We start from the raw sequence: 23,849 nt of genomic DNA, 5'->3' as shown, positions 1-23,849 counted from the left end.
TTTTGTTTTGCTTTATTGAAAGTTGGCTCATTTTATTCTGTAATATAAAATATTAATTGGAAATGATCTATTTTCTTGTTACCAGCAACATTGTTCACAACAGTTGCCTTTTGTTCAGATGGACCCGCTAGACTCCTGGCACCAGCTTTGGGGAGTCTTCACAGGGTCACATCTTGACCACTGAGCTGATGAGCAAGCTACACATTATCAGATCGAGAGCTGGCTGAGAACTCCTCAAAGAGAGGGAAACAGAACTATGATAACTATGATAACTTGAGTGTGCAGCGTTTCCGTGAGCAGTTTTCCTGCATCTTGACTCATGTGTGTGGAGTGTTCATAGCATCAGCATCATGTTTCTGTTTATTTGTTTTGTTGGGTTAAAAATAATTAAATAAACTTGTGATCATACATATGGATCACCATGGCACATAACATCAGCCATATGATTTATTTATGCAGATGAAAAAGTGAGTGTGAATGTGTCTGACATCACAGTGTCTTTGTGCGCTGTGTAAAAGTAATTGCCTCTGATTGTGAGAGCGGTGATTCTGCAGGTCACCAGCTATTGTAAAGAAGAAAAAAAAAGAGTGCAAAAGAGAAAGAATTTATATTGTAGATGAAAAAAAAATCATAGGAAAAAGGTTTTGTGTTGATCAGCCAAAAACAACTACAATTTCATTTTCTGCTTTTAAGAAAGGACTGTTCACAAAAACAGAGAGAGAGATGTGTGTTGATTAAGCAGTGATGATAATAATAAAAATGTCTTAGTTTGTCACTTTCAGGTGCAAAGCAGACCTGAATCAATTTTCCACATGCAGCGGTCAGAAGAAAGTTATAGTTTAACATCATCGGAAACATTCAGGCCAAGTTTCTGGCTAATTTATTTACAGCACCATGTGTCTCTCAACCTAACAAGCGAGCTCTCACTCCTCCCTGAAGACAAGGAATGCAGCTCCAAAGAGCAATAACATGGCAGATAAAGAGACAGCAGCAAAGTCCTGAGCAAAGAGTCCCAGCAAGCAGCAGCAGTGTGGACAAACAGCATCGGAGAAGAAGAGCAAACCCATCATCCTGCCTGATCGGATGAATGGCACTGTGTTTACAACAAGCTGCAAATTCACTATGCATGTGAAGAAAACTTTTGAGGAGAACTGAGGAGACTGTTGGAGTTTGACATTTGCCACCTTTGGAGTAAAATGGCAAGAAGAGACAGTGGAACACAGGACAAAGCTGAAGGAGAACTGCCGGCTGTTGGACTGTTGAAGTGGGAGAGGACAACAGAGTGAGAAGACTAGGTGAGAACACATAGGAATTATTTAATGTGGGAAATCAAAATTTGGGTTACCTGGGGAAAAGAAAACTGACTGCTTAAGTTGGAAAATTGTGAAGGGGTCTGAAACACTGCAAAAATAGAAACATATACAAAATCACACACACAAGCAGAACATGCATTAACCCTACTAACACTTCCAAACACAAGAGAACTCATGAAGATTAGACAACATCTTAAGCATGTGAGTCTGTTTATCATCTTGTCCAAGTCACCTCGTGTGATGCAAAGACCAGTGGACTCATAGCACATTAGTTAAGAAATGATCAAATAATAGCAGAGAAATGTGTAGGAAAGGCAGCTTTAAGAACATGCTCTGCTGGAGATGCAGCTCCACAGACATTGATTAAACCTGCCTAATAACACAAACACACATGCAATGAAGATCAGCTTGTTATCTCTCATCAGTGTTAAAATAGTGTCAATTTAGCAGACACTTGTTATCAAATGCTGAATTTGTCCAACGCAAAAAATTGACTCTCTAGGTTGCAGGACAACAGTTTAACTTTTGTGGGGAAAAAAGATTCTGGTTTGACCAACCAGTGATCAGATAATAAATTTAGTTGTTAATATAGTAAATTGGGAGGAGCTTCCTGCTTGATTGATGCAGCACAAGTAATTTACTGTATGAGGGAAATTGTCTTTTGTGATACTATTTTGAACATGCTTTTCTGTTGTCCTGTCATCCTAGTGGGTTAATAGCTGATATGCAAATTAGTTGATCGTTCTTAGATTAATGAAAGGTGACTGAATTCTAGCACGAGTGAATGGGATGTGTTGGAGTTTGTTGTGTGTTGAGTGGAGACTCTAAAACACTGAGTTTCCTGTTTTGATGTGCGAGTGAATCCTGTACCTAGATACATAACTCTGAATACGTCAGAACAAACTTCTTTTGTGAAGTGCATGACAGCATGTCACATGTTTTATGATGAAGGGAAAAAGGAAAACTGAATAAAATGGGTGTGTGGCCTAAATGAGTGAAGAGCACAGACCTGGGCATTAAACTCATAGCTAATAAGACATTAGGGTTATGTTGTGTGTTGTGCAGCTGGTGGTTGGTTTGGAGTGAATCTAGCTGATGATTTTTCTTTTGTTGTGAAGTTGAGCCTGCCAATTAGTATGATGGTATGATAAACCATGCTATATATAACAGATTATAAAAAAAAAAAAAAAAAAACAAGATACAAACAAAGTTAGCAAAAAGCAATTTTAAAAAGATGTGTTTTTAGCTGTTTTTTAAAAGTAATCAATGAATCAGCGGATCGTAAGTCCTGAGGAAGGGAATTCCACAGTCTGGCGGCCACAGTAGCAAAAGCTCTATCACCCCTAGTTTTCAGTCTCGTATACTGAATGACAAGTAGGCCCTGACTACTCGACCTCAGAGACCTACTAGGGGCATAGGGCTTTAAAAGTTCAATAATATATGGTGGTGCTTGTTGTTGAAGAGCCTTAAAAGTTAAAACCAAAATCTTAAAATGGACTCTAAATTCGACAGGAAGCCAATGTAACTGCATAAGCAACGGTGTTATATGTGAATATTTAGAAGCTTTCGTCAAAAGTCTTGCTGCAGCATTCTGAACGATCTGCAGACGCTCCAAAGAACCTTTGTTTAAACAAATAAACAGGGAATTGCAATAGTCCAGTCGTGATGAGATAAAAGCATGAATAACAATCTCCAGTTCGGTATAGGATATTATAGAGCTCAACAAAGGTGCAGATGAATTTATGTGTGTTTCCTTTTACAGGAGCAGAAAGATGACAGCCATATTCGAGGTTGCGTGATGATTTAACCTTTTAAATGCCACTTTCTGTGTCTGTGCATCTACCAGGGGTGTTATTCACTACCTTGTGTTGCTCATAGAGATCACTGTGAGAAAGTGTGTACACCCCTGCGCAGCGCTAACATTTGCATTTCTTTTCTACAGCATGACAGTTCTTCATGTGAATTGATGATGCGATTTATACCAGGACAACTGGTTGATGTTTTTTCCTACTACAGGATTTCTGGGTTTATGTGTGAAGAAAACTGTGTTTACAGGTTATGAGTGGTGATGCTGTTACACTGTGTTTTTGGGAAAATGTGAAGGTTACTTTGATGATGTGAATAACCTTCTTTCCACAGCTATGGATGGCTAACTTTATGGTCTTTTTATGGCACCTCTGGAACCTGTCGACTTGCGTCTGACCTGTGTCTGACCACCGTCTGACCACAGTCAATGTGTATTGCTAATGTTTGTTTTTCTAAGAATGCATGTAGAAGATTCAGCAGAAGTGGACAAGTGACATGAGAAAAACAAATACGAGATGCAGTGTTTATGGAATAGTTGAATATGGGCTCATTAGCTGGCCACTTTTGAGCCCATAGTAATATATGAGTGGAGTGACTTTGCTTAAGGGAAGTCACCGATTACATTAATGTTGACTGAGTACATGGGATGATCCATGTCTGAGGCAAATTATGGTAATAATTGTAGTTTACTGATTTGAGAAAACCTGCACATGACACTTGTCTTGCTGATGTTGAATGCTTATTACTTTTATGATACAATTGTTTACAAGTGTGAAGTTTGATTTCATTTCCAGATTTTGTTTTCCAGGCCATGCAAGGACTCTGTGAGAGACGTCTTTCTCGCCCTAGCAGCACCTGTCCACTCCTCCTTTTCAGTTCGCCTCAGCATAAGCTCATCATATTCTGTGATATGATTTACTCTGAGGTGTTTGGCAAGGTTAGTGGTGTTGCCACAACCCCTCGCTTTTTTGCCACATGTATCGCAAACCACGTCTCGGCTGTTTGTGGATGTAAAATACTTCCGCACATGACTCCATTTACGCTCAGCCATTGTTGTGAGTGCGCACACCAAGGGGCTGCGACACATTTATACAGCCGTATTTCGCACATGACTATGAAAGGCGGAAGAGGAAGTAGTTCCTTCGAATGCAGACAATGTTATAGTTTCCTTCCACTATGTTCCTGTTAATTATAAACTACAAATTTACCCTAAATTACTAAAATATCGATATTTTAATGTAAGAATTGATTCTAGAACATAAATGACTGGTATCGGAGGAATCGATATTTTAGTATCGATCCACACATTACTAGTAGCCTACAGTAGCCTACAGCTCTGTGGAGAGAAGGCACCATAGACATCCTGTCACGGTCCCCATGTCTCTCTGGCTGGCTCACGCTGGCTACAGGTTTTGTTGTTGTTGTTCTTTTTTGTTTTTGTTTTCTTTGTCTCTCCTCCTCTCTGCCTGGGTGGAGCTCGTTACGGGCTCTCGCTCTTGGCCCAGGCACCTGTGTGATTGTCTCCACCTGCTGCTGATCTGGCTGATTTCCCCAGCTGCTATTTAAGGCAGTGGCACAGAGCAACTCACCACTGGAACGTTGAGCCTCCTGAGTTCGTGCTCTCGGCATTATCAAAAGAATCCCCTGTGTGTATTTTGCTGTGGAACTAACGTTGAAATTCTGTGTGTAGATATCCCTCTCCTGGACCAAATCACGGGACCTGCCCGGGTGTGGCAGCGTGTGTGGAGTTTTGGAGCAAGTGCGGCTGAAGAGGAGTGCGTGTGTGCAGAGGAGCTGTGGAGGTGACTGTGGGGAAGAGGAAGCGTGTCTGGATTCCCCCCCCCCCCCTTCTCTCCCTGGACCCCCCCCCCCATCCCAACTCACTGTACATATATATAGCACTGAGGTGATCCCTGTTGTAAATAAATAATCTCCTTTTGTTCTCAAAGAAAGAGCTGTCTGTGCGTGAGTCTGTCCAGTAGCCATGACACATCCTATGGGAGGCACTGTTAGGTTGTTTAGCCTGTGATATGATACATTGCTAAACTAACCCAAAAACAGTAGTCTAGTCTAAGTATCAAATTACAATTAAAAGAAACATAAAGAATACAAGGATTATGACTGAGCAGAAGTGTTACTTAGGCTATCGATAATAATTTCTTATAGGTTACTCTACAATAGACTGCAAATAGCCTGAATGATTAGAAAACCGACAATGTCATTATAATTGTATATCTTTATATAGCCTATGTAGCCCTGGCTATATAAGTAGCTCATTATTTCAATTTGTTCATTAATATTGATAGTTAATTGCAAATGTTTAATGTGTTCAAGAATGTATACAAATGCCTGCAAAGTATGTGATGTGTCAGTTAAATGCACAACCTTCTTATTTGTATTTTGAGGTTTATGTCATTATTTTTGATATGGTATTGATATGTACTACAGCTCCAGTGAACCCTGAAGTAGTCTCAGATAGAGGGGTGGGAGTAAGTGGGGAGCCATGTGCACTCTGCAGGAAGCGAGAGAGACGAGAGCTGAACAGTGTCGAGTGAACGCAGAGTTCATAGAAGGGCGACCGACGTATTTTCGGGTTGACGGATAGTTAACTGGAGTCGAGAACTGTTGTACCCTACTGTGAGAGGAGGAGACGGACGTCTTGCTGGCGTGTCAGAGAGGTCCCTTCTGCTGGTGTGCTGAAGTTATGTGTTCACGTGGGAGCACGTGGAAAGGACGACTGTGAGTGCTGCTGCCGCGGCCTGCTGGTAGCCGTGAACCAGTTTCCCCGCTATCCCCTTGAACTGCTTGGAGGTGTGAGTACTGTTGTTTGCACGTGCTTTTATTTTTACTGCTTGGCAACAAGTGAAGCGACCATATTGTTTTAGGTCCCAACGCACCCGAGCCACGACTCAGGCCTGTAACGAGGGGTTTGCTAGCAGAAAGACTGTAGCACTTGAGGTGTGTGTGTGTGTGTTTGGTGTGAGTGCGTGTGGGCCCACAATATTATTTGATTATTTTGTTTCTGTTGAGGTAGATACCTTACCATTGTTTAACAAACTTTATTGATTTTACTTATTTTCTTTTGTGTTGTTAATTAAGCATTCACTAAAGTGGAGTTAACTTTATAATTAACCTGCTTGTGTGTAATTTATTTCGATATAGTGTAGTTTTATTGCATATTTAATACCATAAGCATTAAAAAGGGAGTATCAATAGGAAAGTAACAACAGGAACCCAGGGCCCCTCTCAATAGAACGTGGGACGGGTGTTACACCTATAAATAGAGAAGTAACCTCTCAAGTTCACAATGACATATATACCTGAATTTGCATAATTTCATGAATAATGTTAAAAGTAGGTCCGTTGCAGGCCTACAGTATAAACTTGTTAAGTGACTTACATATAATTCGTGTATTTTTAAAAACAACTGACTAAAACTATACAATATTTGCATGTCAAATTAACATAATTGTTTTGTTATGAGTATTAAAGTATTTCACTGTTTTTGTTCCCAATATTTGTAGTTTTAACAAATAAATTTGATTATAATCACACATTGATGTTGTAAATATAACAAAAACATTCTGTTTAATAGTTTACAAAAGTTCACTGTGATTGAAACAGAAAAATTGTGTTTTGGGGTTTACTATACATTTATGTAGGGATTTTACATGGTTTTTATATCAATTGTTACAGTGTACTATTTCTGTGTGAGGACTGTGGTGTGAAGGATAATCTGTATTGTTACAGTGTTGCTATAGCAACTCAGATATAATGACTCAGTGGAAGATGATCATGATAACAACCTTGAGAATCTGTGGAAGTCTGTGCAACCATGGATTCTTTGGTGGGGGTGGCTTAATTTTCACCCCAGTCTCAGAAAATAATGTGTCTGAAAAACATGTGAAATATGTCCTTCATTAATTAGCTCTGTCACTTGTTATTTCTTTAGAGGACAGATATGGAAGCAAGAAGCTACAGGACACCCTGAAGTAAAACTGAAGGCCACAATAAAGACCTAATATAGACCATAACAAACTTGAACAATAAAAGGGACAAACTGAATATTAACACAGACCTCTTCCTGTCCTTACACGGCCATCTAAATGGGCTCTGAAAAAACAACAAGAACATTTATTTCATCACTAGTGAAACATCCTTTTGGATATGTGTCAGGAATAGACCAATTTTGATCACAAATTTCATTCTCCCAATTTTATTTCCAGTTTAGGCTAAGAGCAATGATGTATGGTTTGCAGACAGTGGCACTGACAAAAAGAGAGGAGGCCGAGCTTGAGGTGGCAGAGTTAGTGATGTCGAAGTTTTCATTGGAAGTGATCAGAATGGACAAGAATAGAAATGAGTGCATCAGAATGTATGTTTATGCCACAGGCATCACAGATTTGTGAATTTCTGATGCTAAGCCAGACAGCATCTCTTGAGATGTGTGAATACCATAACAGAGGTGAAACAATCTTTTCACCAAGTAATCAACAGATGAAGGAGGATATCTAACGCTTTATACTCTTTTGTAATTAAAAGCAGCTGTTATACAAATTTCCAGAATAAAAGAACAACATTCAGTACTCATAAAAGAAGCAACAATACATTTGAAGGTGTAACATAAACCCTGTAAGACTTGCTATGATCACTTTAATACTACTTTAATATAGAAATACTGTGTTAACAGTGAGTTATGAAGTAATGAAGACATATTTCATTGAAGGAAATGATGCAATGTAATTAATTAGTCCTTTTTACATGATATAGGAACAGAATCTACAGAGACTGCATAGAGCACAGTGCTCTAAGGCAGATATAAGTGATGATGTGATATTTCACCTGCTACAATTTTATGTTTATGTAGACTATATGGTTAGAAATAAACAGTTTAAGATAGGCGCAAATGTGCATAAAAAAAGAGTGTGAGAAAGCCCGGCGGGCACAGGCTGAAGTTCTGGTTAAAGCAAAATAAAAGTAAATATTTTCTGAAAATGAAAAATGAGAAATGCCATCAAAGAGTCCTCCATCAAAATACAGCTGGGTTCTTTTTGTTTTTATTTTGTGCACATTGCACTGAAAATACAATCAAGATTTACTCTCAATGTATTCTTGAATTAATATTACTTTTGCTCCATGGTTCATCACGCACGCACAGTGTTGGGGAGTAACTCTAAATACGTAACAGCGGTACATGTATTCCGGAATACATGTACCGCTGTTACGTATTTAGAATACAAAATATGAGTAACTGTATTCCGTTACAGTTACCGTTTAAAAAGGTGGTATTCAGAATACAGTTACTTTGTTGAAATAAATGGATTACACTGCGGTACTTTCCTGTTTCATATTGTGGCGGGTCAGGACTGTTTGGGTTTTGTTTGACAGCTACGTTCTGTTGTTCCAGGCGGCAGCGTTACGGTTGCCATGGTTACAGGGCGACGCCCTCTCTCTCTCTCGCTACTGTGTTTCCTGGGTGAGAGAGCACCTTTTTGTTGTTGTTGTTGTGCTAAGCTAACAGGCAGAATGCTACAAGCATAGCTCTAAAGAATGTAGCCTTATGGGCAGTGTAGTCCGTGTTGCAGGGAGAATGGACTGCCATACCCGTTATGTGTCTGTGAGCAAGAGGTGGGAGAAAAAAGGATAATGGAAAGGTACGAGCAGTCATCGAGAAAAAACGGGAGCTGGAAGCATGTAAATATAATAATAACCACTGCAGCCAAGAAGAGTGCCTGAGGAGCCCAGTTGTAAGTCAGCTATTAAGACTCGACTGTACAATGTGTTCGTGTTTTCCTCCGAAAACAATAAGTTCCGTTGGAGCAGCCTTTCAACGCCTCTCTCTGTCTCTCCCAAGAAAAGTTGACCCACACAACAAAGTAAAGCTATTTTTCGGCCGTATTAGTCAGAGGTCCCTTTACTAAGGTTCGGAGCCGCGGACCTTCAGTAATGGTAAATCACACAGCAATAGTACATTCACGTAGTTGTAAAAAGCATGATAATATATTAAGTAATCCAAAGTATTCAGAATACGTTACTGTCATTGAGTAACGTAATGGAATACGTTACAGAATACATTTTGGGGCATGTATTCTGTAATCTGTAATGGAATACATTTTAAAAGTAACCTTCCCAACACTGCGCATGCATGTGTACACACAACTTTAACAATTACTGCCTCCTGTTTGTTTCCAATTGGATCCCACAGAGCCTTCACTGACAGAACAGAAGAGACTTGTATCAGAAAGAGCACTAAAAACCAATAGGCTTGTTTTTTAGTTATTTAATTATATATTAAGGTATTTTTTCTGAATTAACAATTTAAGAACATAAGCCTATCTTAAGATAATTTTGAATTTCCTAAAAAAATGAATTGTTACCCACAGATTCTATTAAAAATGAGGAAATCAAATTAAACACATATTTCTTTAGTCAAGCAAAAACTGTCAACCGGCTGAAAAACTTTACCAGTAGTAGTTCACGGTCGGTTTCATGAAAGAAAAAGAGCATTGAAAGTGAACTGAAAGAGATTTTTCTTTTTAATCGTTGGTTTCATTTAGCTAGACATCAGTCATTCGTAGAGTCATGCAGTATGGTGCAAATGACAAATGAGTCCAATGACAGAAAAATAGTTTCAATTTAAATTTCTAAATGTAAAAAGATACCTGATGTATTCAACTTTCAGTTGCCCTTGTTTACGTTTTTCAATAGTGTCCTTGAACCTTTTTTCACAAATTATCAAGTTAGGAACTTGGATTAGCTCTTGTTTTTTGCGTGTATGTGTGGCTGGATGAATTAAAACAATAAATTGCACTAAAGCTCCACTAAACTGGAACAATTTACCTTTTCATATTAGAGCCATAATGTGGTGATACCTTGTCTTCATGCTTTCCGATTGGCTGCTACAGTATGTAGTGATTTTTAAATGTACTGTGAATTATTGACAAACTGAATAATCTAACTTTGCCTCATTCCAACATAAGAAACATGTTAACACAATTTATCTGTCAGATGAGTACAAGCAAATCCAAACCACTGAAGCTATTCGTAAAATTAATCTTCAAGAAGTACTCATGTAACTGCGATTTGCATCACATTCACATCTCAAATTTGTTCTGTCTCAACATTAAGGGGTACTTCTATTCAGGAAGCAACACAGCTGGAAGTGTTCTCAGTGTGAAAGAAACACTTTTTAAATCAGAGCATAGCAACAGGTCTGTTAAACTTCTGGGATATTGATCTGGTGAGTTAAGTAGAGGATGTGCAGGTAGCCCAACTCCTGGGATGGTACATTAACATGTGACACAATACAAAATTCCAGCAAATACATTATCAGTAGGTTTGCTGTATCTCTCAGCACCATCTTAAGTGCTTGGAGGAGATTCTAGGAGACAGCCAGCTACTCCTGGAGACCTGGACAAGGCTTTAGAAGGTCCTTAACACATCGGCAGGACTGGAATGTTGCCTGACATAAATCCAACAGAGCACCTCTTGGACATTTAGTTTCGCTCTATCTGGCACCGTCAAGTAGCTCAGTGATGCCCTGGTTCAAATATGCAAGCAGATCCTCTTTGACACCATCTGTCATCTCATTATGATAATGCTCCAACGTTTTCAGGCATGTATACAAGCACACATACAAACTACTGAGTAAAATTTCAGTAGCATGAACAAGCCCAATGTTTCATTTTTTCACTCTGAATTTCTGTCTTTCTCTGAATTCAGCCCTCTGTAGGTTGATAATTTTAATTTCCATCAAACAGTGTGACATCCCTTCATCCCTAAGACATTACCCAGCCCATATCAGTATAGATATCCAGCATGAGTTTTTCCATTTGAACTTGTGTGGTGTTATTCTAGGAATTCTCTTTAGGTCTTTACTAGGCATTTGTTGATGTTGTGCAAGCAATATACCCTGCCTGTTTCACATATCGATCAAAGACATCCTGTAAATATCAGTGGTGAAAGTTTGAGGATAGAAATTTTGTGCAACAGGCTGATGTGCTGATGAGTTGGTGACTGGGAATGTCTGCTGCAGCTGACTGAAGATACGATGGAAACTGTTTGCTGTGAAACTGGGTGTTGTTGTTTTGCCTTGAAACAGCCTTTGAGTGCAGCAGTCATTGATTTATTATATTGGTTTATGTCTTTGTGTCTGTCAGTCAACAAAGATGACTAATAGGATTTTGGGAATGTTGTTTTTGGCTTATGTATTCTGAAATCAGGAACAGAACTTTGATGTTTTTGTGATTTATCAAACACACAAAACATGCTCCCTCTGTTCAGTTCTTTCCTGATCATACTGAAGATGCAGTGTGTGGATTTGTATTAGCACTAAGAAGCAATATAATATCAGATGACTAAAAAATTTGATTTTGGCTAATACAGTAAATGTGCAAAGCATGAAATACGTCTCAGTCAGCTCTCACAGTTACAGGCTTTGTTAGGCACTGTAATGACGACTGATGACTGTTAGATTTGTATTGTTTATTGTCATTTATGCTTAGAAATATTTAACCATATATGCTTAGAGGTGTATAATCGATTGTGTAGTGATAGGATGTGTGATCCTTAATAGTCTGCAAAGGCTTTGTGTGCATTCCAGAGTGTTCTGGCATTCACACCTACATCCTGGGAGCATGGGAGAGGTCGTACCTTGTCTTATTGTTTTATGGTAGGATAAACGTAGCTATGTCAGTTTTAGGCTAAGAGCCTTTTGTTTAGATGGACCGCTAGACTCCTGGCACCAGCTTTGGGGAGTCTTCACAGGGTCACATCTTGACCCCACACACGCACATGCACACACATACTTACACAACGCACAGGCAAAGTACTCTTTGTTTGTATGTAAACGTCATATGTTAATGAACCTATGTATATTCATGTAACCTCAATAAAAGAGTAGTGTTACGGGGTCAAGCGAAGGGACGGCATTTGTCCAGTTCTCTCCCGTGCACGAGAAACATAAAGCAATTTGCCTACTCGTGTCTTGCTTTGCTGTGTAATTAAATTGTCCTTAACGTTCCAGCAAATAGATTTATGCTACAAACCTATCAATGACATTCTGCAGTTTGCATCTTTTGTTGCAATTATCTGAATTAAGAGGATAATTATGGGCTTCATGCAGCTTCCTTGTCAGGGTTCCTGGGTCGGTGACCCAGTGTTTTCAGTTTTGTCACATTTAGGTTATGTTGCCACATCAATGTTCTCACTTCCTGTTTTTTTCCCCGTGTCAGCTTGTCTCTTGTCTCTCATTAGTCAGATTATGTTCAGCCCTGTACTCACCTGTTTCCAATCATTGCCATCATTCAACCTGTGTATTTAAGTTCCTCGGTTTCACCAGTTCTTTGTCGTGTCAGCCATTCAGTGATCCAGCCAGTCAGTGTTCGTTCACCCTCTGTTCATCCACCCCTTATAATAAACCTTCACCAGTCTTCACCTACCTGCGAGTCCTGCGTTTGGGTTCCTTCATGGGGTGGCTGTAGCTCAGGTGGCAGAGCAGGTCAGCCACTAATCAGAAGGTCGGTGGTTCGATCCCAGGCTGCCTCCTGGCTGCATGCCAAATATCCTTGGGCAAGATACTAACCCCATGTTTGCCTACTGGTGGTGGTCAGAGGGCCCGGTGGAGCCTGTGTCCGGCAGCCTCGCCTCTGCCAGTGCGCCCCAGGGCAGCTGTGGCTACAATGTAGCTTGCCATCGCCAGTGTGTGAATGTGTGTGTGGATGGGTGAATGACTGAATGTAGTGTAAAGCGCTTTGGGGTCCTATGGACTAGAAAAGCGCTATACAAATGCAGGCCATTTACCATTTCTTCCTCGCCTCCACACAACGACAGAATGACACGACCTGTGCCACGAAGACACGATTGGAACCCAGCGGACTCGGACCTCTACGAGCGGCAGGAGGCAGCACTTTCCCGTTGGGCAGAGGAGCTCAGGGGAAAACAGCGGCTCTTCACGGAGAGAGAGCACGTCTTCGAGGGGACTCGCCTGGCTCTGGGCGGGCCTCGGAGATGCCGCGTTCCCCCACCTGCTGCCTCACCTGCACCGGAGCATTTGCCGCGGAGAGTGGACGTTTCACGCCGGGCTTCGGCCGCTCCCTCTCTCGCCGCTCCGCTCCTCGCTCACACACCCGCCGCCTCATTCGCCGGACCTCCACCTTTGCCACGGCACAGCGGCTACGCCTCCCACCTTGGCTCAACGGAGGCTACCGCGCCAGAGGCTCAGCTGTTTACCCCAGCCGCTTCCTCTTCCCGGAGAAAGCGGCGCACACGCCGCCATAATATGGACCACTTTCAGCAACACCCTTCATCTGATTACTCCCTTAAAACGCACAGTACACTCACTTCTGATTCATGGGGAGTGGACTGGACTGGGAAGACTTTTTCTGCTCTGCTCCCTCTGAGCTGGGATTCATTAAGGACAATCCCCGCACTTCAACACCTCCGGAGACTATTCAACTAAAGACTGTAAATGGTGATGGCAGAAAGGCCAGAGCAATCTCCGATAAATCTGTTACAGTCCGTGTGTATGCAAACCCTAGGCCTGCTCACTCTAGGACCGTTTTATCTGAGTCTGCTCCTTGGTCCACCTGTCAGCCTGTTCCGGTTTCATCAGCTCCGGCCACTGTTAAAAATACTCATGCACCCAAACCTGTCAGTATCACTCACCCAGTCATTATCTCCACTCCCGTCAGTCAGCCTATACCCACACCAGTGCCAGCTCCCAGGAGGAGGGCAGCTGCGACCCAGTCTACCTCCACACCCGTTCCTGTTTCTCAGGTGGGGGTGACTGGTGTCCAGCCACCTCCCGCGCCTATCCCAGCGCCCAGGCTGAGGGTGGCCAGGATCCGACCTGACCCCCCTAGAGGCTCGGCTGAGGCTCTCCAGTAAGCGCCCTCACACTCCGGAGGCACGGAAGAGCTAACCTGTCCACCTGCTAATTCGCCAGCCCGTCCATCTCCTCACTCAGCTTTCCATGCCCTAGCACTATCTCTAGTTAGGCTAGCTGACCTGTCCCCTGCTCAGGCACCAGCCTTACTAGCCCAAGCTACAGCTTTATCCCCCTCACTAGCTCAGTCTTTAGCTCAGCCATTAGCCGTACCAACCTCAGCTCAGCCATATCCTCACCGACCTCTGTTTATCCATTAGTCTCCTCAGTCCAGTCAGTTCACTCACCTGCTGTTCAGCCTTTACTCCAGTCCCCTGTAGTCCAGTCTCCTGCCCTCCAGTCCCCTGTAGTCCAGTCTCCTGCCCTCCAGTCCCCTGTAGTCCAGTCTCCTCCTGTCCTCCAGTCGCCTGTAGTTCAGTCTCCGCCTGTCCTCCAGTCTACTCTAGTTCAGTCTCCTGTCCTCCAGTCCCCTCCAGTTCAGTCTCCCGTCCAGTCAGTCCAGTCGCCTCCCGTCCAGTCAGTCCAGTCGCCTCCCATCCGGCCGCCTGTAGCTCAGTCACCCATTCTCCCGCCGTCTGTAGTCCAGTCTTCTGTAGTCCAGTTACTCATTCACCATCCTGTTCAGTTCCCTGACCTGCAGCCACAGCATCCAGAGCCAGCTGCGAGCTCTCCCGCTCCTCAGCCAGGGGTTTCCGCGCCCGCTGGCCCGGCCCGCTGGCCCTGCCTGTCTCCAGTCAGAGGTTTCCGCACCCGCTGTCTCTACAGCTGTTGCTCCGTCACCCCCGGCTCCCATGCCGTCGCCTGGTCCAGCCTCAGCTTAAGCTTCTGCTTCGCCTGGTCCAGCCTCAGCTTAAGCTTCAGCTTCGCCTGGTCCAGCTTCGGCTTCGCCTGGTCCACCGGAACCGCTCAGTGACTGCCGCCGCCTTCCTCGCGGCCGCCCACCTGAACTGTCTCTATGTGGACTCCGTCCCTCCGTCCAGGGCCCCCTCCGCTCGCCCTGTTCTGGTCTTTTTCTCTTTTGGCCGTCGGGTGCCGGCCTTTGAAGGGGGGGGGGGGGGGGGGGGTACTGTCAGGGTCCCTGGGTCGGTGACCCAGTGTTTTCAGTTTTGTCACATTTAGGTTATGTTGCCACATCAATGTTCTCACTTCCTGTTTTGTTTTCCCCGTGTCAGCTTGTCTCTTGTGTCATTAGTCAGATTATGTTCAGCCCTGTACTCACCTGTTTCCAATCATTGCCATCATTCAACCTGTGTATTTAAGTTCCTCGGTTTCACCAGTTCTTTGTCGTGTCATTGATGTTCGTGTGATGTTGTCCTTCTCGTGTGTTCTCTCAGTTCAGTCAGCCATTCAGTGATCCAGCCAGTCAGTGTCCATTTACCCTCTGTTCATCCACTCCTTATAATAAACCTTCACCAGTCTTCACCTACCTGCGAGTCCTGCGTTTGGGTTCCTTCTTCCTCGCCTCCACACAACGCCTGACATTCCTTTGGCTCTCTTTCTTTTTATAAAGATAACATAACTTAATTAAAGTCGATGAATGCCAGCACCTGCAGTAATGCTGTGAAATCATTATTGCTGACACTTGAACGTCCTGTCTGTTTGTGTGAGGACTAAGAAAAGTGAGCATGGCATCCAGGGAATGTGATTGGAGGTCATATATTGTTATCACTTGTATGAATTATTCAATCTTACTTGTTATGTGTCCTCTGTGAATATTTTCTAAAGTAAGCAGAGTAAGGAAAATTATGTTTTCACAGTTTGTTCTTTTTTCCCTTTTTTTTTTTTTTTAAATCAGGTAAAATGTCACCACATTTCTTGGTAATAAAAAAGAGATATTAAGGATTAGAAAGTGTGACGGTATTTTCATGTAAAGTTTTTGCTTCAGTGAACTAAAAAGATGACAGTATTGTTTACAGGATTCTGGTTTTCAAGGACAACATCACTTTTTCCAGAGAGTGCACGACAGATTTGATGCGACTTCTCTGACTGCTGCATCCTGTTATCACAGCAGCACAGCTGTTTAAGCTTTTCGCCACTGACACCTGTATCTCCAGACCATTGCTTTCATATAGAGTTGTTATAAAGTGGGCCGTGCACGGCAGCTACTGAAAGCCTTCTCTATTTCAGAATCTACCATTTAGACCGAGACTTCCTGTGGCACACAGTCCCCTTCCTACTGGGTGAAAGTGGAAGACATGAAAACTCCGTGATTTTCTGAAACAGTTAGGGACTGCAAATGTTACTCAAACAGGAGTAAACTTTATTTGTCGCCTCCACCAGAGACAGAGGGTGGATGTAATTGTAGGCAAATTGCTTTGACCATGTGAGCAGGTGTTAGATGACACAAAACCAATCCTGGACAACCACTGACCTGACTCTATGCAGGATTCTGTATTGAATTAATTGTAGATAGGTCATTTTAAAGGTTTTTAAGCATTTCTGAGGCCAGAAGTTGACTGATAGATTTCACAATAGAAGGGATATTGATTCATCTATTTTTGAGTGTTCTGTATCTTTTAGACAGTAATGTGGGGGTTTTGAAATTAAGGAATTGCACCACACCTGTTTGTAGTTTGACTTGATTTTGCTTAAATGCCTTTTTTTAAACTCTTTTATTAAACTATTGATAGTATAAAAATCTATTCTGGTTAATCTCATATTCTAATATTCTTCTGCCAAATGGATAAAAGTCTATTACTTTGAATATACGTTCCAAGTATTTAATTCCTTAACAACCCTAATCTGCGACGTTTGTCATATTATTGTGTTGTAAGCAGTGTTGGTCAAGTTACTTGAAAAAAGTAATCAGTAACTAATTACTGATTACTCCCCCCAAAAAGTAATCCCATTACTTTACTGATTACTTATTTTCAAAAGTAATTAATTACTTAGTTACTTAGTTACTTTTTAAAAACACGATTTACAACCTGAAGAGGTGATAAAGTGATAGATCTTTCAGCCCAATTCTACTTTTTCTACATAATCCATCATACAAAATGTAATCAAATGGAAAAGTCTCTTTTTTTAACTTGTTTTATCAGTTTTAATCTTTTAACTTTATGCATCAAGCAAAACATTTAATTATATGCAACATTCTCTGACTGGAAGAAATTAGTTTAACATTTAAACCTATTTTCTACACATTCCAGCACATAAAATAAAATATTTTTTGTGTTTTCACTCACTCTTTCAAACAGATGCAAGTAAAACACAGCAGAAAATAAATAAAGTCAAAGACTCAGCGGTCCTTTTGCTCTATTTTCACCTGTAAAGCAGGAGCAGGGTAGGCGGAGGGTTACCCTGGTGTAGGTGTGCTGCGGTCAGTTGAAGAATCCGCGCGAGTGTCTCTGTGAGTTTCCCATCACGTCGTAGCTACTCGGTGCTTGCTCGGAAGTTTAGGGGTTTTTTTCGCTGTAAAAAGAAGTTTTCTTCCCACGCACGATGGACGCTAATGTTTTTGTCACTTTTTATGGAATCAAACTCAAAGTAAGGTCAGTACTTCCACACTTTAAACGCTGCACGCTCATACTCTCTCCCGCACTCGATATATTATCCATTGTTGATCTGCACACAGCTGCTGTCACCAACGTCGCACTTGCTTACGTCACTGTCATGAGACATTCTCGCAAAAAAAATCACGGTTTTAGTAACGCAGTAACGCAGCGTTCCTACGGGAAAGTAACGGTAATCTAATTACCGATTTTGCAATAGTAATCCCTTACTTTACTCGTTACTTGAAAAAAGTAATCAGATTACAGTAACGCGTTACAAGTAACGCGTTACTGCCCATCTCTGGTTGTAAGATGTCAGGGTTGTTCCAGATGGGTAAACGTTTTGATGCATGTACTCATTTTTTTGTGTGTGATGACAACTAAAGACAATTTCTGAATGATGTATAGTATTATTTCACAAAATTGCAAATACAGCGGTCCCTCGCTATAACAAGGGACCGCTATAACGGCCTCGCTGTTTCACTCTTTTTTTTTTTTTGTGCAATTTTGCATGTTTTTTGTTTTGTTTTTACAGCACATTGTGTTCTGCGTCCTTTTGGCCGTAGACCATTGTCAGTCAATCTCATGCCGTCTCTCCTGTACAGTACAGTACAGAATGCATTCAGCTTCTCAAATTTACATAAATCTTTGATCGCTAGCAGTGCGACTCTGAAGTGCTGTACTGTATGTTTGTAAGTTTTCTTCCCAACAAACCCAACAATGTCAATGAAACATTTTGCACCATCAAAGGCACTTACGGGTTATTTTTAGAACGTAACTCCCGCGATAAATGAGGGACCACTGTATAACTGTACTTTTCAGAAATTTTCACTAGTAACATCGAGATATTTTTTTTAAATTAATCTGCTCTAAATCATAGAATTTTGATTGTAAGAAAGACCAATGAAAATTACTTTCAAACATTGCCTCAGACATTGTTGTGTGGAAAAAAAGGCCTGAAATGTTGGTCAGCTGAGTATTTTTCAAATCAAGTAAACATATAAAGCTAAAATTTTAGCTTCATATGTATTAGCTATATGTTCAAACTCTTTTGCAAATCAGAGAAGATCGAGAATAAGGCCTGTGATTTAAAATGGAATGACCCATTTGCTTATTGGAATACTCTGAGATTATGCTATGCATCCAAATGGTACAGTGCACTGAATTGAAATGCACATCTGCACTCAGGTCCAAATTAACAATGATACGACTGCATGTACATTAGTCACAAGCTCAGTATTACCTGTGATGAGGTTGTCCACCAGTGTTGTAGGGATGCAGAAGATCCCCACCAGCAGGTCACTGATAGCCAGGTTGAGGATGAAGAGGTTGGTGACCGTGCGCATACGACGGTTTTCCAGTACGATGAGACACACCAGGATGTTACCCACCATACACAGCAGAAAGATGAAGGAGTAAGCCAGGGTGTAGATGGCAGCCACATACAGAGAGTGCTGATAGTAAGGGAAAAAGGTAATGTTGGTGACATTGGATACACCATCTAGGCTGGTGTTTAAAACGATGGATGTAATGTTTGATCCTTCAAGTGCCATCTCGTCTTCGTCCACAACGTCCAGAATATCCATCCTTGATATCAGTCAACACTGCAGAGGAAATAAAATGGCAATAAGCAGAGAAAAATTTAAGTTAGAACAAAGAGAAGAAGAGGTGTTGCAGGCTTTGTTCAGACATATGACAACTCTTCATTACCAGCTGCAACAGTACATTGGCAGGGGTTCATCTTCTCCAATGATGCAAGCATCACTAAAACCGGTTAATTTAAAGTGTTGCATATATCACACACACACACACACACACACACACACACACGCACATGTATAAAATAAAAGTTCGCAGTTCGCAAGGTGCATTCGTTGCTTCCCACGCGTGTAAAAAACGACTGCAGTCTTTGTGTTTTCTAACTCAGGTGTCTTAGCTGAAGAATTACAGGGTGGTTTTTAGAAATCCCCTGTCAACAGTGTATAAAAATTTCAATTAATTCAATTCAAAAGCACTGAGTGTGATACTTTTGTAAAGCTCTTTGAAGTAAAGTTGAATGTCTGCACTTCAGTGTCATCTTGAGTATTTGATTTAAAAGCCATTGTGGTAAATGTATAGAAGCAAAAATACAAGAAGTGCCACTGTCCAAAAATCCTTGCAGCTACAGGAAGTGTATTTCAGTGAAAATAGACCAATTTGGAGAAAAAAGGTAAACAATTGAAAGAAAACCTGTAATGTAAACAAATGTCCATTTGTGCTGCTGGACATCCGAGTAGACATTTATTTTGAAAGTTGCCAAAGAAGCAAAATCTAGAGGTTTGTGATTGCAAAACATAATCAGGCAGATGGAACGGATGAAACAGGCTAACTGAGGATTAGGGCACATTTCAAATCCCACAAGGTTTCCAGATTTTGTCGATCATTAACTGTTAAATACATGTAAAGTAAGTTGGCAAGAAAGACAAATCAGCTTAGGCAGCAGCTGCTTTGCTGGCACGTTACCGGGTTTTGATTGCAGCAGACATTATCACGTTAATTAAAGGAGCACGCAAATAACCCAAATAGGGCATGTGGTGATATGTCTGTGACCAGACCTGCTCAGTGGCCGCCGCCGCCTTCCTCGCGGCCGCTTTTTTTTAGGTAAAATATCAGTGAACATAAACTTGTCTAAAACAGAGTCAGAGTCAAAAATCAGTCAGCAAACGCTGGTGTGAAATTTATTGGACGTGACTGTAAATTACAAGATTTTATAAAACAAGAGATTTGGATGGCTTTAGTCTTTCAAACAAGTATGCACCAGTTCATTATGTCCTTAGGCAAGTTACTGAATGTCAATCTCAATGGCAGTAAATAAACAGCTCATTAATAGATGAAGTACACCAGTATGGGAAGACGAACAAAAAAAAGTGGAAGACAGGGTGTGGGATTAGACGACGTCCTCAAACAGAATGCTAAGGCTGTGGTTCTTCAGCAAAAGTTAATTATGAGTTATGCCTCCAACATTCTGCCACGTTGTAATAATTTACACAAGCTGCCGCTGTGATGGTTTTTGTTGACAGGGACTTCAGTGACAAGCCTTTTGGTAGATGAGAGCAGAGTGTTGAATGAATGCATTTAATGGGGGAGGATGTCAAACTTGGCTGACAACACCAATTTTGTATATTTACAAAATGTCAAAAAGTACCAATCTCTGCAGAGACCAAAAACCTGCCAGCAGTACCCAGACCCATGTGTTAGCGAATGGAGTGTACAGATGCACAAACACTGGAAATTCAAATACACAACGCTTGGAGCATCATTTCCTCAAGGCTGGCCAAGAATAGCTAAATCTAGTTGCTTTGTCAGATGCGTTTCACAGAGCTTTTCCTATCATCATGGTAATGAACTAGCCTCTCCTTTTCCTAAGCCATAAACTAAAAAAGGATTTATACTTCCTTTCCAAAAGACCTTGAAACCTCAGGCTTTCTGTTGTTACAAAAGTGTTGATTGAGACCTTAGATACACCCTGTTCCCTCTGAATGCATTTTGTAGAATGAACAACATAATTGACACCAAGCAGCTGTACAATCTTGTGCAATACTTTGTCTTACTGTGTTGTTGAGCATGCTGATAAATTATTTGCATAAAGTCCCACCATACCTCATCAATAACCAACATAAAGAAAAAGGAAGTGTAAAATATTCTGGCATCCTAAGGAGGTGGTCTGTTTTTGCATAAACAGTTCTAGGAGCACAGTAAGTCATGAGCATGGCTGTCACATTGTGACATTTATTTTAATAATCACACACTTATGTGTTTCTTTGTTTTGGATGTGTGATGTGATTTATCTTCACACTGTGGCAACACAATGACTACCCTTCTTAAAGCTTTCAGAGACAGGCTAGTGCTGAACCTGGAAACGTTGTTGTTTGCAGTAAGTAGTGTCTGCTGCCAATTAACTAGGGGGCTAGATCCTACATGAAAAGCACATTTTCCTGATGAAAAGTGCTCCAGTATACACAGTAGCATGACAGGCACCATTAAATGTAGTCCCAGACTTCTGTAGAATATAATCTGCGAATGTCTCTGCCAAAAACAAAGAATTTTACCTTGACGAGGGCAATTTCCATGCGGGTTACTCTTACTCGTCATAACCATTGTGCTGATTTAAAACATTTTTTAAGCCCAGTAAGATGGCAAAATAAGGCGCATGTTTAAAAATATAAAATTTTTCTTTTGAGGCTTTCATTTATGTCTTTAAGTTAAGTTTTGTATCTCTAATATCTTTAAATTTAGAAAATATTCAAGCGAAACAAAGGAGATTAGATTACACCTCTTAAAGAGTTTTAATTTTCAGGTTGTGAAAGTTATTGTCAGGGGTCGTGTGCAGAGGTGAGGAAGAGATGACCCACAAGCAGGACTCTTGGTGCAGAATGAGGTTTATTGGAAACGGAGACAAAAGATGACAGGATGGCTGGCTGAACTTAATGGACTGGTAGACTAACTGGCTGACTGAACTGAACACGCGACAGGAACAACATCATACCATCACATGTACATCAATGACACGACAAGGGCTGAAGGGAACAGAGGGCTTAAATACATGACTAACAATGACAACGATCGGAGACAGGTGAGTGAACAGCTGAACATAATGAACTAATGATAAATGGGAAGAGGACTGAACATAATGCACACAGACCCAAGCTAACACAATAAAACAGGAAGAGGAACAGGCAGAAGATAAACAGTGAACATGAACTGAAAATACTGGGTCAACGACCCAGAAACCCTGACAGTTATTTACCTAAGGTACACCCTGTGGTGGCAGATTTCTTTTCTCATGTATTAATCACATATTTCAATCATATCACATTAGTAAGAGTAGTGTCACTTTCTCACTTGTATGCATCTGCACTACAGATGGGCCTTATACTCCACACACACAGGCCATTGTAATGGGAGAAGTTAAACAGACACTGAGACTCCTTCTGCTTATTAGGGATGTAAATCCTTAGGTGACAGCCAAGCAGAAAACAAGTCAAGTATAAACTCACCACAGCAGTATATACTGTTAAAAATTGTGCAGACTGTAAGTAATGTCTGACAAAGAGCTCTAACCTTGTGATACAATCATTTTTGTTGGTTGCTACCCAGGCTGCTGCTTGTTGACTGTAAAGATAAAAGCCAAAGTAATGAATGATTCCAAAATATTACATGTATCCACCCTTCCTTTCATCACCCTTTAGTGTCTTTGTCTGCCCTTTGAAAAAAACAACAACTCATTCTTACAGGATTATTGCATGCAGGTGGTATATACAATAGCATACAGTGCTGTGAAAACGTATTTCCCTCCTTCCTGGTTTTCTTTTCTTTCTTTCTTTCTTTCTTTCTTTCTTTCTTTCTTTCTTTCTTTCTTTCTTTCTTTCTTTCTTTCTTTCTTTCTTTCTACATTTTTTGCATAGTTGTCATACCTATATGTTAAATTATGAAGCTTTAACCGTATTTTTCGGAAAGCTGAGATCAGTTTCACTAACCACACTCAGGCCCGATTATTTCTAGACAAGTTGAGACAATAAATCCTATCCGAAATAGAACCTGTCTGACAAAGAGAATGCCAAAAGATCTTAAAAAGCAACGCATCATGCAACTGAGAAACAAAGCCAGTGAAATCTAACAGAAAGAAAGAGTTATAAAAATACATAAATACATACATAAATCTCACTGGACTGACGGAGGTTTATTGCGATATTGGAGCTGACGCTGAAGCTGTTTTGCTAGAATTTGATTACAGGCAGACACAGAATGAGTATCCATGTCCCTGCTATGAAACTGAGTCCTGCTGCACCACGGACACTAAGCAAATACTGTATTAGTGTAATACATAAGTTTGTATGTTTTAGCAATTATTGGAGGGCACCACAGGTGCATGGTGGTGGGTGGATAGGCATTTCCTTTCGTCAGCACGGTACTGAACAAAGACTGTAGGAATCCCGCCTGCACCTGCTTTCAGCCTAATCTTCACATGCTGTTCTGCCTCACTTTGTGCTGGCATAATAAGTTCACTTCCCATGAACAGCTCACCTGGTCTACATCCATGCTTATCACATAGCAGATGACTGCAGCAGGAGTAAACACATGAAACTTAACTACACTCATAACACATCTCAGATACAAGAAAGAACACGAGATCACATTAAACAAAACTCAAATCGTGACAGGGATGGATAACATTTGGTGGAAGCTTAAATTAGTGAATACACACCTCATATTAAAAGACAATTTCCTACCGAAGCTTCGTTATGTAGGTGTGGCTAAAATTTTTCTCCTGTCTTTTCCCTCAATCTCAAACATGCTCTTCTGGCACAAAAGCCT

The 23,849-nt window shown here is 41.2% G+C and overlaps 1 protein-coding gene across 1 annotated transcript in view; it reads right to left on the bottom strand.

Annotated features, from left to right (window-relative positions):
- npffr1l2 (neuropeptide FF receptor 1 like 2) overlaps positions 1 to 19,081 on the bottom strand; it is a 32,841-nt gene extending 13,760 nt beyond the window's left edge. The window contains exon 1 of the mRNA XM_085293459.1: positions 18,739 to 19,081. Coding sequence (XP_085149585.1) covers positions 18,739 to 19,081 — 343 coding nt within the window. The remainder of the gene's footprint in view (positions 1 to 18,738) is intronic.
- Between the last annotated feature and the right edge of the window lie 4,768 nt (positions 19,082 to 23,849).

Source organism: Mchenga conophoros, linkage group LG12 (genome assembly GCF_057382185.1).
Source record: "Mchenga conophoros isolate Kocher_MC1m ecotype Shallow Benthic linkage group LG12, M_conophoros_male_GT1.1, whole genome shotgun sequence".
NCBI lineage: Eukaryota > Metazoa > Chordata > Actinopteri > Cichliformes > Cichlidae > Mchenga > Mchenga conophoros.
This window is presented reverse-complemented; position numbering and strand designations above follow the sequence as displayed.